Source organism: Pholcus phalangioides, unplaced genomic scaffold (assembly GCF_987345545.1).
Source record: "Pholcus phalangioides strain wild (caught in Gottingen) unplaced genomic scaffold, Ppha-v1.0 ptg000009l_1, whole genome shotgun sequence".
NCBI classification, from domain to species: Eukaryota; Metazoa; Arthropoda; class Arachnida; order Araneae; family Pholcidae; genus Pholcus; species Pholcus phalangioides.
The window spans coordinates 56,135,525-56,156,529 of NW_028301602.1; the positions used below are offsets into that span (position 1 = coordinate 56,135,525).

At 36.4% G+C, this 21,005-nt stretch overlaps 1 protein-coding gene across 6 annotated transcripts in view; it reads right to left on the reverse strand.

The window, feature by feature from the left end:
- Positions 1-454: 454 nt before the first annotated feature.
- Dgk (diacyl glycerol kinase 1) overlaps positions 455-21,005 on the reverse strand; it is a 283,957-nt gene continuing 263,406 nt past the window's right edge. For 5 of the 6 annotated variants that reach the window (XM_089236591.1, XM_089236594.1, XM_089236593.1 and 2 more), the window contains 4 exons: positions 18,900-19,020; positions 18,650-18,710; positions 17,694-17,837; positions 455-9,402 (listed from right to left, as the gene is read on the reverse strand). In XM_089236591.1, coding sequence (XP_089092717.1) covers positions 17,739-17,837; positions 18,650-18,710; positions 18,900-19,020 — 281 coding nt within the window. In that variant the 3' untranslated portion in view covers positions 455-9,402; positions 17,694-17,738. The remainder of the gene's footprint in view (positions 9,403-17,693; positions 17,838-18,649; positions 18,711-18,899; positions 19,021-21,005) is intronic. The other variant, XM_089236590.1, reaches the window with a different exon arrangement.

Genomic DNA, 21,005 nt, shown 5'->3' on the forward strand with positions numbered 1-21,005 from the left:
TCCGTTTTTTTCGTGAATATTCGTGGTGTCTTATAATTATGTCTCGCACTGTAGATGATAGTATAAATGGTAGTTGTAACGCAATTTTTCGAAAGCAAATTAGTAGAGAGATTGACGATAAAATAAAAATTATCATGCCAAAGAAATGATTTCCCCCCGCTTAATTAGTTCTTTTTCGGTATACTAATGTAGGAAAAATGCTAGTCTGGATACGATGAGTAAAATTGTGTTGGGGCGAATAATATTGTGAAATCGCGTGTTTTTGAAGTGTTGAATATTGTTTTTTTTATATGCTCTACAGCTTGAAATAGGTTATGTTGAGAAGATAATATTGTCCAATATTTGGTAGTGAATTGTTTGAATTCATTTAATTATCTAAATTATAAGGAAATATCTTTGATTGTTTTAAAAATATAGTCGAAACTGAATAATTCACGCTGAGACGTAAACATAATTACCGGACATTTTCAATTTTATTTCATTTTGATTTTTTTTTCCATATTAACACATGAAATGCAATTCAACAACTTTCTACTACTGTAACTATGACGTTTGCTAAATATGCCACTTTCACTTGTCAAAAGTGATTGGAAAAAAATAAAATAAGTACGAGAATTTTTCACGTTTTTTCTCTTTATATTTAGTATATTATCTTATGTTTCATAAACACTGAAACAATTGTAATCGATTAATTTATCAAATATTAATTTTTTGGTTAAATTTCAGACCATTACATTTATGTGTATATATATATATATATAGTAACAAGCGACGAAAAAAGAAAAAGTTCATCGTTTCGAAGCGAAATTCCGATTTCGATAACAAACAACAGAAACCGCCACACAGATAAGCAAAAATACGAGACATGCGTACATTCAGAGAAACACGCTGTACGAGCAATGACATATAAGGACTTCTATTTTTCCCCATCAGAATACATCGCATATTCAGTTTTGAATACTGTTACAATAGCCGGCGATTCCAATTTAAAAAAAAGACAAAAAAAAAAAAAAAAAGCAACTACATTTTCAAGTAAACTGGTATTTTTTCCCCCTATTTTAAGCTAAAGTTATCGCGCAACATGCAATATTTTTCGATATTTTTATACAGTTATATCACACTCTTTGACTCATTATGAGTGTGTACGTCAAGCATATACATTAGGCGGATTTTCAAACGCATACACACAGATCGCTTCAAAATTTTATTTTAATTACTTGAAGCATTATGTAAAAAATAAAATAAATTGAATATCTTTTAAAAATTCAAGTATGCACTTTCATTTAAAATGTTTTATTGTAATATGTTTTTAGTACTTTGTTCTGATCAGAAATTATCATTTTAATTGTGAAGTTTCGTTTATCTACTCTGTTATGTGATTTTAACCTATTACAAAAGCTATAGAAGTGACTTTGCCGGTGCCCAAAATTGTGATTGTTTGTTCGTTAATATGGATTTCTCGAGTCTATTTTTGCATCAAGTATTCACCAAGAAAGGCTTCCCTAAAAGAGATGGGTAAACGGAATTTTCTTTTGTCTTCTTATCAACATGATCTTATTTACATTCACTCTGAAATATCATCTGTCTTATTACGTGGAAAAAGGACGGTTCATAAGAAATCACACTTAGCGAGTGCACGATTCGAAAAAAGAAAATAAAAATATTTGAAAATCGTGCGTGCATTATAATCCTGAACGTGTGTGAGAATTCCTTGAATATTGGTAATTATTGTGATTTTTGATTATGTATTTTGAATATATTCGTGTGCTTTATAATATTTGTAATGAGAAATACTCTGGCTTGCAGCCGAAGTGGCACTAAAAAACAAAAGTGAAATTATGTATAACATAGACTGGTTGTTTTTTGAACGTCGAAAAAATGAATGTGCACATTTTCTGATTGGTATATCGTATGTGATATCCAGACAAGAGGTGGGGGGAGGGGAAAGAAAAACACATGCAAAATTAAAATATTAATGTTCATAATGTTTACATACGATCTGTACCTATGATCATACCTACCTGATGCCTACGATCATATACCTATGTGTATTCAAGACTACATAGGTTATATCCCAATAAAATCCTCATCTAAATCCATGATAACTTTTGGAAATTTGCCCATTGTTCATGCCGTGATGTTCTTTGAATTTGAAACTATTGACAAGTAATCATCTTCGCATCAGCCAGTTGTGAAAACTTTCGTATTGACGAGTAGTCGTACAGTATTTCTATAGTATTGGTATGCAGGGCCGCAACTAAATACTTGGTCACCCGGGGCAAGCGTGCATTTTGACACTTCCCTTATAACGTTCAAAGACAGGTTTCAGAATGAAATTTGCACCCCCTCTGGTCCAGTGCCCGGGGCACGAGTTCCGCCAGCTCCCTCCTAGTTGCGGCCCTGTTTATATGCAAAGGAGGTGAAACATTTACAACAGTCAAAATATTCAATATAGATTATTTGTGACAATTTTTCTCTCCTAAGAAGGTAGGTCTTTTGCAGTATACGCATTGGTCAATCAAATAGTTGTTGATGCATAAAACGTTTCTTTAGTAATTGATAAGTGCAAAGAGAGATGTTTCATTCAAAGGCTATAGTGATTGTGGTTTTGTAAGTTTGATATTAAATTGCGATGCAGCTTTTGTATTCGAAGTACGTAATGCAAAGAACCACTTTAATGATACTTTATTTCTCTTCTTCTGTGCCTGAAAAAATGAAAAACGTCTTTCCCCCGTCATAAATAATGTGTTATATTTCTTATCGGCTGTAACCGAGCAAGAAATACATTAGATACGTTTTAACTAACGTTCAGAAAACCATTCCGTCCATCCCGCAGAGAACTGTATTAACTGCGGTATTCAACTGAAATTTTGACCAGAGGTTTCAAACTTGACGTTATAAAATACTTTCTGATTCACATTGTCCTGCTATATTTTGATAGCTAGTAGGTAGCAACCATGCCATAAAGTTAGTTTCCCGCTCCCCCATAAGAGACCTATCCTACGATACTCTCGTGCAGCTTTTAATCAATAAGGTTTAAGACGTTAAAAGAATTTCCAGATAATTTATGCAATGCACTCAGATTCCATCAAATAGAATTTTTTTCCTCAGTATATGTATACTCAGTATATGTATACTCAGTATATGTTGAGTATGCATTCCTCAGTATGCGTAAAAAGTAATATAAATCAGTCGAATCCATAACATTAGGGGGGGGGATATATTATGTACAATCGCAATGGCTCATCATCAAAATATCATTTGATTTAAGTGGCATAGTACTCATTTTTCGTGTTTTCTCCTAAAAATATGAGATGTGTACCATATCTGTTTGACAATGTCAAATTCACTGTGCATTAATTAATTAATCTTTGGACCCTCAAATTTATGTCCTAAGTATGCAATATAAATATGTCAAATGTTTTTCTAAGCAGTTATTAACAAGTTAGAAGTGGAATTATATGATTTTGATTTATCAAATGTGTTGTTTTTCTTTATTTGAATCTCAAAACGCGTCTTCAAAAGATTATGTAATTTTCTATGTATGCATATATATCTGTTTATCAATCAAGTGCTAAATTGTGTATTACTTAACAGTGCGATGCTACGAAAAACTATTTGGGCTTTTCGTATTTTTTAAATATACTGTATGTATATATATATATAACATATTTTGCAACAGTGTATACGATGTGTTAAATGTCACTACATAATACTGGAGTGACCAGACGTGTTTCAATAAATATTCATTAGCAATATGCTATACCTACAAGTAACAATGGCAAATATATACACTTTTGAATCGAATACTCGAATATACAGATATCGCATTCTCAGGAGCGTCCAAAAAAAGAAAAAAAGTTTCACCTGGAATGGTACACAGCCAAAAGTCCAAACTAGTTTGCGGATCTGTCGTGATAATTGCACAATGATTGGTCAAGTCTCGTCAGTGATATCTGCCAATTGAATTTGTCAACTGTGATCAGTTGGTGGTAATAACGATGAGATTCTCATTCGGTTTTAATAGTTCTTCTAGGAAGATGTTGGATAGAAAATTGCCCGGAGATGCTTTTCTTGACTAAATCTGTGTAATCGGGATAAACTCGAAAAATGGTGTTCGTAAGTTTTCGGTTTCGCAAACTAGTTTGGAATTTTGCACTCCCTATCCGCAGTTCTCTTTGGAAGTATAATACACACACATAAGTAAAGAGTTTGAACTCTTGACACACAAAAAATAAAATATAGTATTATATAATATCACACATGAAAACATAAAATTTCACATTCAGATGGTGAATACATGATATGGAGAAGTATTTAAAACACATTGGAGAAGAAAACTTTGCGTAAAATTTTTCTTATCCAAAATCACATTACGAACGACCATTTTTCTACGAATAATCGCATCAAAAATTTTCTTCCATCCTTTGGCACTCAGCTAGACTTGAAAATGTACAATTACATGTATAATAATAATAATTTGTTCTTCTTTTTTACAAATTTATACACAGATGATGAACGTACGAATTCAAATCGATGCTCTATTTTTATTAGTATGGGAAGTATTATTATTATTTATAGAAGAGGGGAAATCCATTCGATTTTTCCCTACGTTCAAGAATGTGCATATATGTATATACGATGTATATATAATATATATTAGCAAAAATACCTGAATAATTGCCAATACAAACCCTAATTTTAGTGTGTGATGTCTAATGATCAGCAGCGTGGATTAGAAAATATATCATACAAGACAAGAGTTCTGCAATAAAATTTTGATAGCAAGAATTCCGCAAGAATTATTTTAGAAAGATAGACATTCTTTTTTAAAGAGTATATAGAATCGTAATGCATATAATGGACGCAATATGCTCTTGAAGATGGGGTTGATAACGATAACTATGAAATTTATGGAGTGTTTGTTCCGAATGTGAGATGCGAAATTGAAGAGTCAAACGGAAGTATAGCTTGACGGCGTTGTATTGGATATAGACAGGTTTATACGATGGTGTTTATAACTTTGTGTCGTAAAAAGAAAAAAAAAAGTATTTCTTTAAAGAGTGAATGTATTGTCACGACAGCAGATATAGAGATTACAATTTGAGTATGCATTGGCTGAATCTCAGAATAAATGTACGGGTGACTCGGGTACCTATAAAGGACGGACGTCAATAAATTTACTGTTCCCAGTAATAGTATCGTCTACTGCTCAAGATTGTGGAATGCTTCGGTGCAGGAACAAACTTCTCTCACCACTGATTGCTTGCAAGCTCACCTTGAAATACTAGGCTAACTCATCTGTCTTCTTTGAATGAAAGTGTGACGTCAGTATAATAGCAATAGTCAATAGATATTCCCTATCCAGCCTTTTTTTAACTATTTCCAAAACATGGCTTGAAGAAGTTAACCTGGTTTTTGTCTTAAAAAAAAGATAGTGAGTTCATTTTTCTTTGTAGGCACCTTACTGATTAGTATTTGCCAGCAGGTATTCTAAACGTTAGAAGTTCCTTGAGGAATGACAACGTGGATGCTTGTGCTGTTCTCCAAGTTCAAGTGACGTCAAGCAAACGTTCTTCCGTCGAAACAACTACAACGAAGTTTAAGAGATCGAATTGGTTACTTGGATTTGCTTTATAATACTGTATATAATATTTCGTTTTTGCATGGGACTCTAATCAGGACAGCAAGTAGATGCTTGGCTAGCTCGGAAACGCACGCATTTTGGCACCCTCTTGCAATGTTAAAAGAGAAGTTAAAGGATGAAATTTGTGCCCTGCCCCGGTCCAGAGCACCAGATCCGCCTGCTCACCCCGCCCCCCAGTTGCAATCCTGGCTCTAATGCATTTATAATATTAGAGTTAAGTATGTATTTCGTGTACAAGAGATGCTTTCAGCCTTCGTTGTTAGGCCGGGTTTCCACTGGACCGATAAGGCAAGAGATACGATCCACGGCGTGAAATTAAATCGATACGGATTAGGTATAAATAAGGCCCGGATGTTTTTGACCTAAAAATCCTGAAAAATGACCATAAGACATGACCCAAAACTTCGAAAAACTAAAAGAAAAAATTCCCCAAAACGTCAAAAAATGCTATTAAAATAGCAAAACAAATTTCTTCGGGAAAAACTGGAGGTCAAAGAAAAAAAAAATTCTTATAGTATCTATCGAAGTATCATTGCCTAGTATCATTCAGTCTCAACATTAGATTTCATCAAATTTCTGGAAAGACAGGATGAACTTCTCTCGACATCAACAGTTGTTATTGGGGATACTTGAAAGGGGAGATCTCTAATCTATATACACAGTGTTTGTTTCTCTTCAATTTTAGACGTTCCTGTAAAGACATCAAAAATTTTTATACAGGCAATATATGTGTCCGCTTTCCCCCCCCCCATTCTTTTTTTTCTTCCTGGTCGCAATTTTTGTACCGCGTACCTCTTCATCCCATTGTGTGCGCAGCCTTAAGGCCACCTCACACGGGGAGACTAAAATCTGGTGACTCGTTGGAGACTCCTTATCTAGAAGATCGAGCACGTATATTTCTATGGAGCTTCGGCAATGTGCGTTGCATTTAACTTGTACGGCAACAACGTGGTCTGCTCTTATTGAAATAAAGCTTCTTCATTTTACAGAACTACTATTCGTAATGTAACTACTACTAAGTAATGAATATTCATTCAAAATAATAGAAATTGACTCTAGGTAATCGCTCGCTTATCAGGGATCATATATTCCTTGAATTTTGATGTCAGGAGTTAATTCCAGGTAAGTGTCGCTTATTTCCTAATTCCGTAGAATGCGATGAATTTGGAATACGATTCCCGAAATTTTGTGGCAGAAACAGTGCCGTCTTAACGCATGGGCAGGCCCGGGGGACTCGTGAAACTAAAAACTTGATCACATTTTCGAGAGGGAGCATGTTAATTTGTAGACAGGTTTCTAGCCAGGTAAGGGTCTCAGAAAAACCACTTTTCCCGGGGGGCCTACGATGCTCTTGAGACGGCACTGTGTCGAAACGATTGTCTACAATGAATAATCTTTTCAATATGTGTGTATGGATATACCGACAATTTTTTCTATTTCGTCTTTTATATCGAAGATAACAGTGTAGGATTATAGAGGTGAAAGTGACAGATACCTGAATTTTCGTGTATCAGCCACTTTCTCTTCTAATTGCAGAGCTTAACTGCATGTACTCATGATTTTCAGTTTGTGAAACTATAAAAACACTCACTATTCTGCCATATTCATGAATGACTGATCTGTACCAACGTTCTCTCTAATTTTGTTTTACGTAGTGAGCGGACATGTTCTTTCTGTGCGTGGCAGGGCGATTCATCATTGGTGAACTTCAGGATTTTGCACTTTCACTCTGCGTGATCGCGCATACACAGCTCAAAGGTAACATTAACCTGCACCAAAAATTGGCGATATTTGGACGTGAAGAGCGTTCCGCTGGTGTTATAGTCTCTTTAGCATGTTCAGACATGGCGAACAGTTTCGTTTTGTGACTGCGTTCAACATTCATACAGGTGCAGTCAATATTCAATTACAACATTCATTGGAGTGTGTCCATGTATAAATAAAATAATGCATTTTCTATACCCGTGACGTGACTAACACATTTCACTCATATTATAGAGCCAGGGATAATCTAATCTAAACGATAATTTAAATAAAGACAGATTGTTACTATTAGAAGTTTTTTTTTTAAACACCCAGTTTAGACAGTTATCCTTTATATAGTTCATATATGTTAAAAAATAATATAGTGGAATGAAAAATATATACCGGAATAAGCATAGATGAATATTGAAACAAAATGACAAAAGTATTCAAAATAAGAAAAAAAATTCCACACATAGAATGAAAAGAAACATGCAAAACATATTCCAATATTCTTTTGGATAAAAGAAAGGTGGTTTTCGTTATTTAAATTAGCCATCTCCCGAAGGCTATTTATTTTTTGATCCCATAATCATCATTTCATCACTTTTGCATTAAAAAATTTTAAAAATAACATTTGCCGGCAACTCGGAAACGATTTTTTTCGAACTTTGAGAATCATCATTATCGTTGAAAATAATATTAATAGGAAAAAATTTATGGTTTTTCCCTTAACTTTTTAAATTTGTATTTTAAGTTGGGTCATGAATTTCCTATTAGCTCAAGTGTGTCCCACTGAAGAAAAAACTGCGGATTATTATAGGGAAATTCTTTTATAAGATGACGATTAAAAAAACAAACTAATATCTGTTCCTGGTTCAATTACAAGCTCCAAAATTTTATTCAATATTATTTCAGCAGATGTCGAAATAAATTCATGTACATAAAATTTGATTGGTGATAGCAAAAATTAGTTTTCTGAATGAATTAAATAAAAATTCCGGGTTAAAAAAAAATATCCATAGCCTCAATTACCTAATTAAATTCCCTCATTTTACTCTATATTATTTATTTGAATATGTATGTATATATTGCATTTATTAATTTATTTTCAAATGCACTGAGTCATCGAATCGGTATCACTAGATATAATCGATAAATTTGAACAACTCAATAAACTATGAAATAATCCATATCTATCTGAAAACTCAAGGAAAAAAAAAACAAACACATTTCTTTGTAAGACAACATTATCATATATACATATACATACAAAGAAAAGTAATCTATCAAAATTATTTTCTTGGCACTAGAAACAATAAAAACAAGAAGCGAGATGTTTTGTATATAATAATGATATATATATATATATATTGCAGTTTCTTTTATATAAAGCTCTAATTGGCAAAGAACTTGCATCGATATAATAAAAGCACCACTAATTCTTTAACGTTTGAAAATAAAAAGCGAAGCGAAGTGCAATTTCTCTCGTTAAAATGTGCATGAATTTTTTTAAAATTTATTCATTTATATGTTAACGTGAATTTTCAAGCTCTCATTTAAACATTGGACCTAGAAAGTTCTCAGAAATAAGTCTTCTCAAGTATGGGCTATTTAACGGTATGGTTTTTGACTTCATTCTCTGTTATGTACCAGGAATGTTTGAGAAGAGATGACAGATCACAAGTCGCGTGTCTAATTATAGTACATTATGATGACATACATAATCGCATACTAACAAACATACACTCTGGCGTACTAGATTGTACATTATACGTGAACAATAAAAAAATACATAAACAAATATATACATGTGGTGGATAGGGATGCTATGACGAACGTTTTCCATTTGACATATGAAGAACAAATAATATAGTATAATGGTAAAAATAATAACAAAATAATGAACCAATGTGTGACGAGGATTGGAAGTGAAACCCAAATGGTATGAAGCTGAACCAGAGTGCATCGTTGCCTCTTCCTATGAAATCTCTTTGTAAATGACATTCAGGCTGGAAAAAGAAAAGATAATTAAGTATTTCAAAATTTTCCTTTACTAACTACCATGACTGTCTAAAGGAAGCGTATATCGATGTTAATTACACTGCTCAAAACAATTAGGGGAGCACATGGTTTTAACAAAATTACGCAAAGATGTATACCGATAAGTAACATAAAATGAATCATCCGTAATTTAAAGCCTAGCAGGAAACGGAAGAAGAAAACTTCATATGCAAATCAAAGTTCATGACGTCAAAAACCAGAAAAAGGAGATAAGGGCAGAAATCGGGATGTTGCAGAAACGTCTGTTTTACTGCCGTAACTGTGAAATTCGATTGCGCAGTATTTTTTTTGAGACAAGGTGACTTGAGGATGTCTCAACAACGTGATTTACCGGAATGCATGGCATGGCGTGTTATAGGCAGACTGGAATCCGGGCAAACACAACGTAGTGTCGCGGACGCAAGGCTGTGGAATCGATTCCAAGAAACAGGAAATGTTAGACGTCGACCAGGGCAAGGTCGGCCACGCGCCACTACAACAACTGATGACCGGTATATACGGTTAACAGCCCGTCGAAACAGAACAGGGAATGCTACGCAGCTGCAAAGACGGTTGCTCATGGCAACAGGACGAAGGGTGTTGAGACAAACAGTACGTAATCGGCTTCATGAGGAGGGCTCTATGCACGTAGGCCAATGGTCTGCATTCCGTTGACCCCACGCCACCGTGCGGCCCGAAGAAGATGAGCTGCTGAACATCGAGATTGAGAGCAACATGATTGGAGCCAAGTGCTGTTTACAGACGAGTCCCGATTCAGTCTGGAGTGTGACACCCGACGTGTTCTGGTATGGAGGGACAGGGGCACTCGAAATAACCCCGCATTCGTTCGTGAAAGGTCACAATACAGACGAGCTGGTTGGATGGTATGGGGTGGAATCAGCATAGGCAGACGTACGGACCTGCATATCATTCGTAATGGCACTTTGACGGCCCGAAGGTATGCAGACGAGATACTGCGACCTCATGTCATCCCTTACGCTGGAGCCATTGGAGATTCCTTTGTTTTCCAGGATGATAATGCCCGACCGCATAGAGCTCGTCTGGTGGAGAACATGTTTGAAGCTGAAACAATACAGCGTATGAAATGGCCAGCGTGCTCTCCTGACTTGAGGACGACGCATTGCTGCGCGACCAAGGCCGCTTGTTACTGTCCGAGACTTGCAGATTGCACTTCTTGAGGAGTGGAACAGTATTCCTCAAAGTCTGATCGATAACCTCATCGCATCCATGGCAAACAGGTGTGCAGCAGTCTTAGCTGTTCGAGGAGACCACACGCCCTATTAAAACTCATGCATCATGTCTAAACAGTACTTTTTTTTATCGTTTACATGTAACCAAATTGTAGCCCTAAATCATCTTTTCATGTTTTTTCCATATTTTCAAAGAATTAAAGCTTAATTCCAAATTTTTTTACGTCTTTTTTCTGTATTGAGCATTGATACGCGTGTACTATCCATTGTATGCCAATACGTGGCTGTCTCGCACGGTTTTCTTCACTTTTTTGCTTGCTCCCCTACTTGTTTTGAGCAGTGTAGATGCAGATTCCTGGCCACCGGAATTAAAGTTTTGTAATTATAGATATGTATGTGACAACTCACAGTCGAATAACTTGAGCGATGGTCTTCCAGTGTACAGGTCTGTACCGATCAAGGATTTATTTACTATATGCCCTGGCATCATTTCATTTCAACTTCCAGAAGTTCATAAATGCCATTTTCGTTTCATCAGAAAGCTATAAGTTGTGAAAAAACGAATTTTTTTTGGAAATTATTTTATCCACTAGAAGTGAGGTTTCTTGACTTGCAGTACTTACGTATAATTTACGGGACACGCAGGGCATCTTGACTCGAGTCCCACCCTGGCATAGTACGGAGACCTTATTTGCTACCATGAGAGATCTCGCACAGTGATTTATGACAATAAATATATAATGTAAGAGCTGGTGAGACAGCAGTAAGAACACACTTTTTTTGGAAGCGTTACAAATTAAAAAATGTATTTGAGTTCCATGAGAGTGGAGTTGGAACCGGGGGCAGTGTCGTCTTTAGGCATGGGCCCGGGGGCCTCACAAAAATGAGATCTGGTTGAAATTTTCGGGAAGTTGTGTGGGAGGGCCTCAGAAAAATCAATTGTCCCGGGGGGCCCATGATACGCTTAAAGACGGCCCTGACCGGGAATGCTGTGGTCGAACACTCACAGTAATTTTTAGCATGAGTTCGGACCCCCAGAATTGCTTCAGAAATAAATATCTTCTGCGTAAAGCGCAAGTCGAGCACACGCAGATCTGAAACACTTCCAACGCCTCTGTTCCTCGGAGCCTTGCATCATCATCAAGGGTTCCGCGAGAAGGGTTTCCCCTGACCTTAGAGAAAGTGCAGCATGTGAGTGAGTATACATATCTAAAACAACGAGCAAGTATGTGAGTTACCAAAAGAATGACTTGGTGAGCGAGGGACGAAAAGTGACCCAGAGCAGTGATACGCAAACTTTTTGAAGCGCAATCCCTTTTTCACAAAAAAATATATTGGGGGGACATATAATGGGGACATTCCGATTTTTTGCTAGTAAAACTGCTGTCCCGAATGCCTTTTCCGGAACTCTTGTTTCGATTTTTATTAGGCGATATTGAATTCCTTAGATATTCAATTTTTTAATATCATATAAATATTTACAACTTTGTTTTTTCACAGCAATCTTTTTCTTCTAAAATTCAGAAACAAACAAAATGGTTGAAGGAACACTCAATGCCTGATAATTAATAAATACCCTCCGTTGAAAAGAACCTTTTATAAGAATGTATAAATCCTGTTGGTTTGATTTTGGTTGGAAAACAATTGTTGTTCATTGTTGATATTGTGGCGCCATCTATTGTGAATATATGAGAAACACAGCTGACATGCGTATGTGTGTGTGCGTCCTCATGTTCAAGCATAGAGAATTTCTAATAATCCTACTTTTCAACGCTTTCTCTCGCATATTGAGTACGTAAATAACGAATACAATCGCCCCCCCCCCCCGTATTCGCGGTTTCCATATTCGTGATTTCCGTATTCGCGGTTTTCTTTTCATTTTATAGGAATTTTTTTTTGCAACACTCAGAAATCGTCATTCATGTGTTTTGTTTACAAAATTTGAGTTGTGCATATTTAGAATGGCTCGCTAATGACATTACTGTCATCACCAGAGCCGAGGCAGCCCCCAAGAGAGAAACAGTCCTCTTGGGTTGGATTAACCTTTTGCCACAATGTGCACTAAAGGATACAACCACTTCTACAGGGCCAACTGAAGAGACTATGAAAGACATCGTCACGTTAGCGAAACAGGTGGGTGGAGAAGGGTTCAATGATATGGATATAGAGGAAGTCGAACAGCTAAATTAATAGCAATTCAGAGGTGGTGACCGAGGATGAATTAATGCAGGTTGACTGCTCCTGAAACTGAAGCAGTACCAGATGAAGATCAACATGAGTAACATAGCGGAAAGGCTTCGCACGTTCAAATCAGCAATGGATTGTTTTCATGACATAGATCCCCATATGGTACGCTCTTCACATTTAGAAAAATTGGTACGGGAAGCCTTGTCATCATATTACAACATACTTGATGATATGAAGAAGACACGACAAACAGAAATCACAATGTTCTTTCAGAAAACATCGCCAACAATCGCTGCACCCGATTTTACATTTCGTTCTATCCTCTGCGCGTCACCCTGCTCTTTCCCTTAATGTTCAATAAACGAGATATACAAGAAGAAAACTATGGTTTCGGTTATTCGCGGATTTTCCGTATTCGCGGTCACCCCCGGAACGTAACCCCCGCGAATACGGGGGACGACTGTAATATCCCTACATCAGAACACGTGCAGCCATCTATAAATATAAAAAAAAACTAAACCGCTCAAAATGTGCCGCATAAAAAACCAATATAGTATGATATTAATAAACATTTTATGAGAGATAGTATTAAAGAATTAAATTGTTGAATTTGCCTCTCGAAATATTAAAAGTTGTTTTTTGCGTATTGTTCCGGATAATGTCTCAAGTCCTTGAAATGATCAGAGGATGAAACAATTTTTCAAGACGTCACAGATTTATTCACCGAAAACAACTGTTTACAATTATTCACAATCTCGCAACAACTCTTCTATACGTATTTACAGACAGCGATTTCACGAAATTGACAGTTCTCGTACTGAGCTAACAGTCCAGCAACACACTGATCTATTTATTGATCGCATCATTTTTATAGACTCGTCGAACGTTCGAGAAATAGAAGCTTCCAGCACCACGCGTAGTTCTCGAAGAGTGGCGCTTCAGGACGGGGGCAGACTTTTGCCGGAATGTTCTCGACCAATAGAATGATATCTTTCTTCTTTTCCTCATGGCCTTGTTAACTTGAGGGGTCACCAACAAATTACACTACCGATATTTTTCGTAACAGTATTTTGAAGTAACATTATAGAACCCATAAAGAAGAACCCTCCTTGGTTTTTGAAATTGTCATCGAAAAGGATCCAGACCAGAAACAATTTAACTCTGGTCTACATGTAGAGAACAAACACTCAGCGGCTTTAACTCTTTTAATTTTACACACAAACACCAAGTAGTAAAATTTCGAGGCACACTTCACAATCCAGCTGATATTATTGCTCATAAAATATTTACTAAATGCCAAAAAATTGCTTTACTTTATGCGGCACATTAATTGAAAACCGGTCATTAATTTTAATCGAAGAATTATAACGCATTTGTGTTTGTATCTAATAGGTGGCAGCAGGGCTTCCAGTTCAATGATGTGCATCCCTTTCAGACCCCTGCGTACACACACAAATGTGGTTATTGCTTTTTCGCTCTGCAGATTTATTATTTTTTTCCTAACACCAGGGAGTCAGAAAGAGCTGTTTTTTTTAACCTCAGCTATTACTTTAAGAACTGTGCAAGCTTTGAGTTTGAAATATAGTGAATATGAACTTTTGAGGCTTTCATCAGTGGCCAACACTTTTGAACTTTCGGGAGGTTTATAAGACGGCTTAGCGGAAAGAGCCTCCGGAAAAACTGTGATGTATTACATAAAAATTAGTTGTGAAATTCTGGAAATATTTGTGATGAATATACCCTGCCCCATCTTGGCTGAAAAAATTTAAACGAGGTGTATTATTTCTACACAAAATAAATAAATAAAGTGAAATAAAAAAAATTAAGATTTGACAACATTTACGTTTTTAATGCATTTTTTGAGTGTCAAAAATATCTTGAGAGAAAATTCCAAAGATTGGTGTGAAAGCGATATAGAATCAAGCGATACAGAAGCGATATAGAATAAACAATTTACGATGTGAGACCAGATTTGGGTAGTTTGCGCATAATCCTGATAAAACGTGGGACATAACGCAAGTTCACTAATAGAAACTCTGGGACATTTTGAAAAAAAAATTCAGAGGGTATTATAGAGTGTTGAATTTTAAGGTAAAATTGATAACATCATTGCCTTAAAATTTACAGTTCAGTTTAGTGTTCTACAACCTTTTCCTCATTGCAGACTGCTGAAATTAAGTAAACATTTTCGCGAACCGGCATAAATGGGAGAACTAGTTTGTGTGGAAAAAATAATAGGAGAGAAATTTTGTAACCTTCTGGCTTATTATATTTCACATTAAAACTTTAGTGTTATATTACGAAATCACGTTTAGCTTTTTCTTGAAAAATCATATTGCTGGGTCTCAAATAATCACGAGACCCTCCTATGCATCCGAGGCTCATGCGTTATAAAAAGCATCGAGATTTCTCGCTTATCACTCTACAACGTTTTCAAAGATCAAGGAAGAGAAAACTTTTCGTAGAATAGTTCATTTGATTTCCCACAGATGACAGAACAACGCAATTGAGAGCGAACTCGTGTTCTGGACGGAGGATGACAGCCTCGCAGGAACAAGTTGAAGATTCTCCATGAATTAAGCAGTGCCTGCATGCATAATTAGAGAGATGGCGAGAAGAAACAGTGAATAACTCTTCATATTGAATTTAAGATTACAATCTTACACTAACGATTACGACTAGACGATTGACTTGTGCACATATAGTTGGACGCTTGATTTAGCACGGACGTTATGCGTAACACTAAACTGACTATATTTGCTCGAGACAAACACGGGGAAAATACGGGACATCACTGATTATCGCCAAAAGTGATGCCAAAAGTAAGCAAAGTCGCCAACTAAAGCTAAAATCACTGAAAAGTCCCCAATCGGGGGAAATGAAGTTCTATTTCAAATTGCATTGAATTAAAAAAAAATAACATGACAAATGTGTGTGAGATGAACATTCTTGTTTGTGGCCGTAATTATCGTAATGTAATTTCTGAGTTGGAAAGATTGTTTCAATCATTGATTTGAAGAATAAAAAGGCAAGTTAGCGCCGTTGGAAATACGTGAAAAAATGACACATTTTTGCAAAAAAGTCGGGACAGCGAAAAAAACAGAAAAAATAGGGATTGTCCTGCGAAATATGGGATGTATGGGGACCCTACGGAACACCGATTAATTTGTAATAATCTAGATGGCGCAGAAAGTAGGACCACGTTTTTTTCACGTCTCCCGTTTTCTTCATATTTTATTGATTTAAATGGATTTATTTTATTAATTTAGGCGATTGTATTTTGTAATTTAACAAGTTTACTGTAAGAAAGATAGAGAGAGGAATGGAAGACTGCAGCGTATGCAAGTCTAACATCGCAAATAAGAAGGATTTGGTAAAATGCGCTGGAAACTGGCCGAAGTTTTCATTTAATATGTTCGAGCATTAGCGGTATCCCGAAGTAAGCAACTTCACTGAAAAATGCATGGTTGTGTGATTTCTGCAAATCTTTTGACACTGTGATATTTTAGAGATTTTAATCAGAGTTTGCGGCTTTCAAGGCGGAAATTTTGAAGGAGATCAAAGACAACTCACAAAAGCTGGAAGAAATGGAGTCAACCAAGATCTACCGGGGTGAAATACACAAATTCCAAGTGTCAACCGATGAAATGCGTTCAAGACAAGAATCCTTTTCTCGGAATCAAGCATTGATGGAAGTTAAAGTGAATGACTTAATCTGCCAACTAAATGTCCTGTCACAGTATTGTCGGAATCGGAATGTAGAAATTTCTGGAATTCCACACACGAAAGATGAAAATGTGAAAATTTATGTATGTGCACGATCGGACAGAAAGCTGGACATGAAGCAGATAGACATTGATATCGCGCATCTGATTGGAACCTACAGCGACCAACAACCTGACAAAATCGTTGCGCAATTCCGTTCAAGGGACATTTGGGACACCTACATGACTGCATCACGGAAATTTTTTTTGACGGCAAAAGAGACATCCCTGGCACCTTCTCGGAACAGCAGAGAGTGTTCATCAACGAGCACTTTTCGCGCAGCAGAATAAACTACTTCTCAAGGAGGCCAAGGAAGTTGCGAACAATTTCGTTATTATATTTTCGTGTGAGTCAAAGATGATAAAATTCTAACGAGAAAGCAATCAGGTGATCGATCATTTCGCGTAGTGAATTTGGATGTAAGTTATTGAAAAATTCGTAACTCAGGTATGTGATTATTTTTCTTGTTTTTTTTAAATGGATCAGAAGTTGACATTTTCTACAATTGATGATTTTAACACGGAAACAAAAAATTCAAATTTTTGAATGTCATTTCCCGTTTCATCAGAAAATTATTAGTTGTAAAAAGGATATTTTTTGGAAATTCTTTATCCACTAGAAGTGAGTTGCGGAAGTTACGTGTACTTTACGAGACACATAGGGTCCAGAGACGTATGAGTCTTCTCTCCTGGGCAAGGCACGGGGTTTCACGATAAGCCCCTATGCAAATAGGGACTACCACGATGAGATCCGGCACAATGATTTATGGCAATAAATATGTGAATTTAGAGGTGGTGCCCTTTTTCGTTTTGTCCCGAGGCTATAATGCTGTTGAGACGGTAGTAGGGACACCTTTTTTTTGGATAGATATTAAAAAAATTGTTTGAGTTCCAGGGAACAACCTCATTATCGTTAAAGGTTCCGCGGAACAGTATTATAACTAACTATCAAGGGTTTCGTGAGAAATGTTAAGTTGGAAACCTCTGTTCTAGCTGTATTTCAGCCGCCCGCAACGATTCAAGAATTGTTTCTTGATATCCATTCTATTGAATGATATTAATATTATTTTAATATGCACAATGATCTGGTATACTTACCAGCGCTAAATTACCTGGATTTGGCACTGGATTCAACGGACATTATTACCTTCTCCTCTTACAGAAAAGGAAAGGAAATTTTGATCTCTTAGGTGGCGCTGGCGCCATTAACATGGGCATCTGATTCTTTTGACTTATGTGAATCTGAAAATAAATGAAAAAAACAGATACATCTTTAGAAGGGTGTGTCCAAGTTTAGAATTCCTATTCGTACTCGAACCGAGCTATTTCAATCGAATAGACTTAAATGCAAGAAATGTAAGTATAAGACAAATATACTGTAAGCGTAATATAAATACCCATAAAAAAATAAACAAAAAAAAAAAAAAAATAATAATAATAATCTCAGTAAGTTTTTATTTTTCATGATTTTAACCCCTCAACGTAAGGTGCCGCGAGAATCTCGTTCCTTTTATCTCATTTAAATATCAAAGGCTCTATTATCGCTTTACGTATACTGTATAGGTTTTGTATTTCCAGCTGTGTGTATCTTGTTTTTTATAAATGATCACGTTTTTTACGTTACGTACAAGAATGAAATTTCTGGTTTTTTTTTGTTAATTTCCTTCTTCCGATTTTCTTTTTATATTCACTTCGCACATCCCATGCTTTGAATTAAAGTAATAATTGCAATTTTCCCACGATTCTTTTACTGAATAACTCACACCGGACGCTAGAGGGTTAATTGGTTATCTGAAGAAGTTTGATTCCTTAAATATGGTAAAACTATTATCTTTTAAATTAGTGAAAGTGCGTAAACTTAATTTATTTCGAATAACCTTTCTCTTTACATAGTTTGAAACAATAATTTTTCGGTTGGATTTTCAATGCCTTTCTTGATTCGTTAACAGTCACAAAAAATCAATCATAACATACATCAACACTTGCTTTTAGCAATTTGCAAACATACTTAACTATAATATAACAACATATACACGCATAAAATAACGATTTACCGTGCATGGAGGCTGTATCCAAGGCTCCCCATCGATCTGCATCGGAAACCTTTTCTTTGTTCTGTAATGATAATAAAATTTAATATCTACCATTCAATGGCTAGCATAACAAAAATTTGTTGTTAGTTGAACAGGGAATGAATAAAATATTATACAATATATTTCTACAGACAAAAAAATATGGAACGCAATCAAATAATTCTCGTAGTATACGAGAGTAAAAATGGTAAATGTTTCTTATTTCCCTTACCGAATGACGACGGAAGAGCACTGGGCTAACCTGCGGCCCGAAGCTCGAAGACCAGCTTTTACTTGACCCACGTGCATGCAATTCTCCAAGCCTATTACTTCGATTAGTTTATCTCCTATGTCTGTGGAAAAAAGGTCGAGGTAAATTCTCAATAATTCCCATTTCAGCACTGTGTCTTATTTATTATTTAAATAAATCAATACATAATACTACTAAACCACACGTGCACCTCGCCCATATAACTAATATAACTGTACGGAATTTCTAACAAATGAATACATGTTGGAATGTGCGTCTTGGGAACCTAACGTGAAGTTTTAGAATGTTTGGAATGTTTGTTGTGTGTTAAAATAGTGCTGCCATTCCTTTCGAATAGGGAAGCAAACAACTCGATTGCTTTATTTCTGCTCGGCGTGTCATGCGTGAATTTTTTAATGTTGTAGGCTTGATTGTGCTGTCTGTGGTGAGACATTTTAACAAATACAAATACAACGCCACAACAGGCAAAATGCCCAACGAGGTGGCTGATAAAAAGATGCCCATAAAAATATGGATGTCATATGTTTCAAAAATACAGCAACCCAATTAAAAATGCAATTAACGCAAATTACAAACAATATATACACATGATAAAATATTATACAATGCCCATAAAGAATACTTATGGTTGTCTTATTCTAAGAATGGATAGCTTCTCGATTTACCCCAACATGTTTATCGTATTTCTTTTTAAACGTGTCAATTGTGTTACAGTTTACTACCTCCGGGGGCAAGCTATTCCATTTATTAACAACCCTATTAGAGAAAAATTCCCTGCGACACCATAGCCTTGCATTGTCCCTCACCAATCGATACTGGTGTCCCCTTGTAAAAGCAGTCGATTGGCGGTGTACTAAAAGTTCATGGTCCATCCTATCCATCCCATTGAAAATTTTGAACACTTCGATCATATCTCCTCGACACCTGCGTTCATCCAATGTAAACATATTCAAAAAATGAAGTCTTTCTTCATAACTCAAGCCCTGTGTGCCAATAAGGACACGCGTAGCTCTTCTCTGCACCCCTTCAACCAAGTCTATGTCCCTCTGTAGGTATGGTCTCCAAAACCTTACAGCATACTCCAGTCCAGGACGAACTAAGCCTCGAAAAAGCGGAAGAATGACTTTAGGAGAACGCGAAGAGACCTTTTTGAAAATGAGACCAAGCATTCTATTCGCTTTTTTGACAACCACTGAACAATGTTCAGAAAACTTAAGTCGCTCGTCAATGAGAATTCCCAAATCGGTGACTCTAGTTGCATCCGGGATAGTGACACCATTCAACTCGTAAGAGAACCGTGGGTTGTTCGAACCAAAATGAGCGACCATGCACTTATCTACGCTAAACGTCATGCTCCATTCATTTGCCCATGCTGCAATCCTGTTTAAGTTGGTCTGGAGCAACTCCCTATCGTTTTGATTCCCGATTACTCCCATTAGCTTCACATCATCTGCGAATTTGCTAGTAATTCCATCGATACCCTGATCGAGTTTGTCGATAAAAAGTGAAAAAAGTATGGGGCCAAGGACACTTCCCTGAGGAACTCCACTTGTGACGTCTGTCCAACCAGAGAATTCCCCGTTCACCATAACTCGTTGCGACCTATCTCTTAACCACGATTCTATCCAATTCAGCAAGTTGCCCCCTATTCCAATCTCGTGTAAACGCTTCAAGAGTTTGCCATGTTGGACCCGATCGAATGCCTTCTGGAAATCAAGGTAAACAACGTCGACATTTTTGCTCTTACCCAAAGCCTTAGTCACGTAATCATAGAAGCAAAGGAAGTTAGTTACACATGACTTCCCCTTCCTGAACCCATGCTGATTATCCGACAATACATTATTCTCGTCTATCCACTTCACAAACTGCCTTTTGATGATAATTTCCAAAATTTTCGAGAGGGAGCTCGTCAAACTCACTGGACGATAATTAGACACCACTTCTCTACTACCCTTCTTAAATATCGGAACAACGTTAGCCAGTTTCCAATCTCTCGGGACGATACCCTCAGCAACACTACTCCTGTATATCTGTGCGACTGGCCCCAACAATTCATTAGCACCTTCC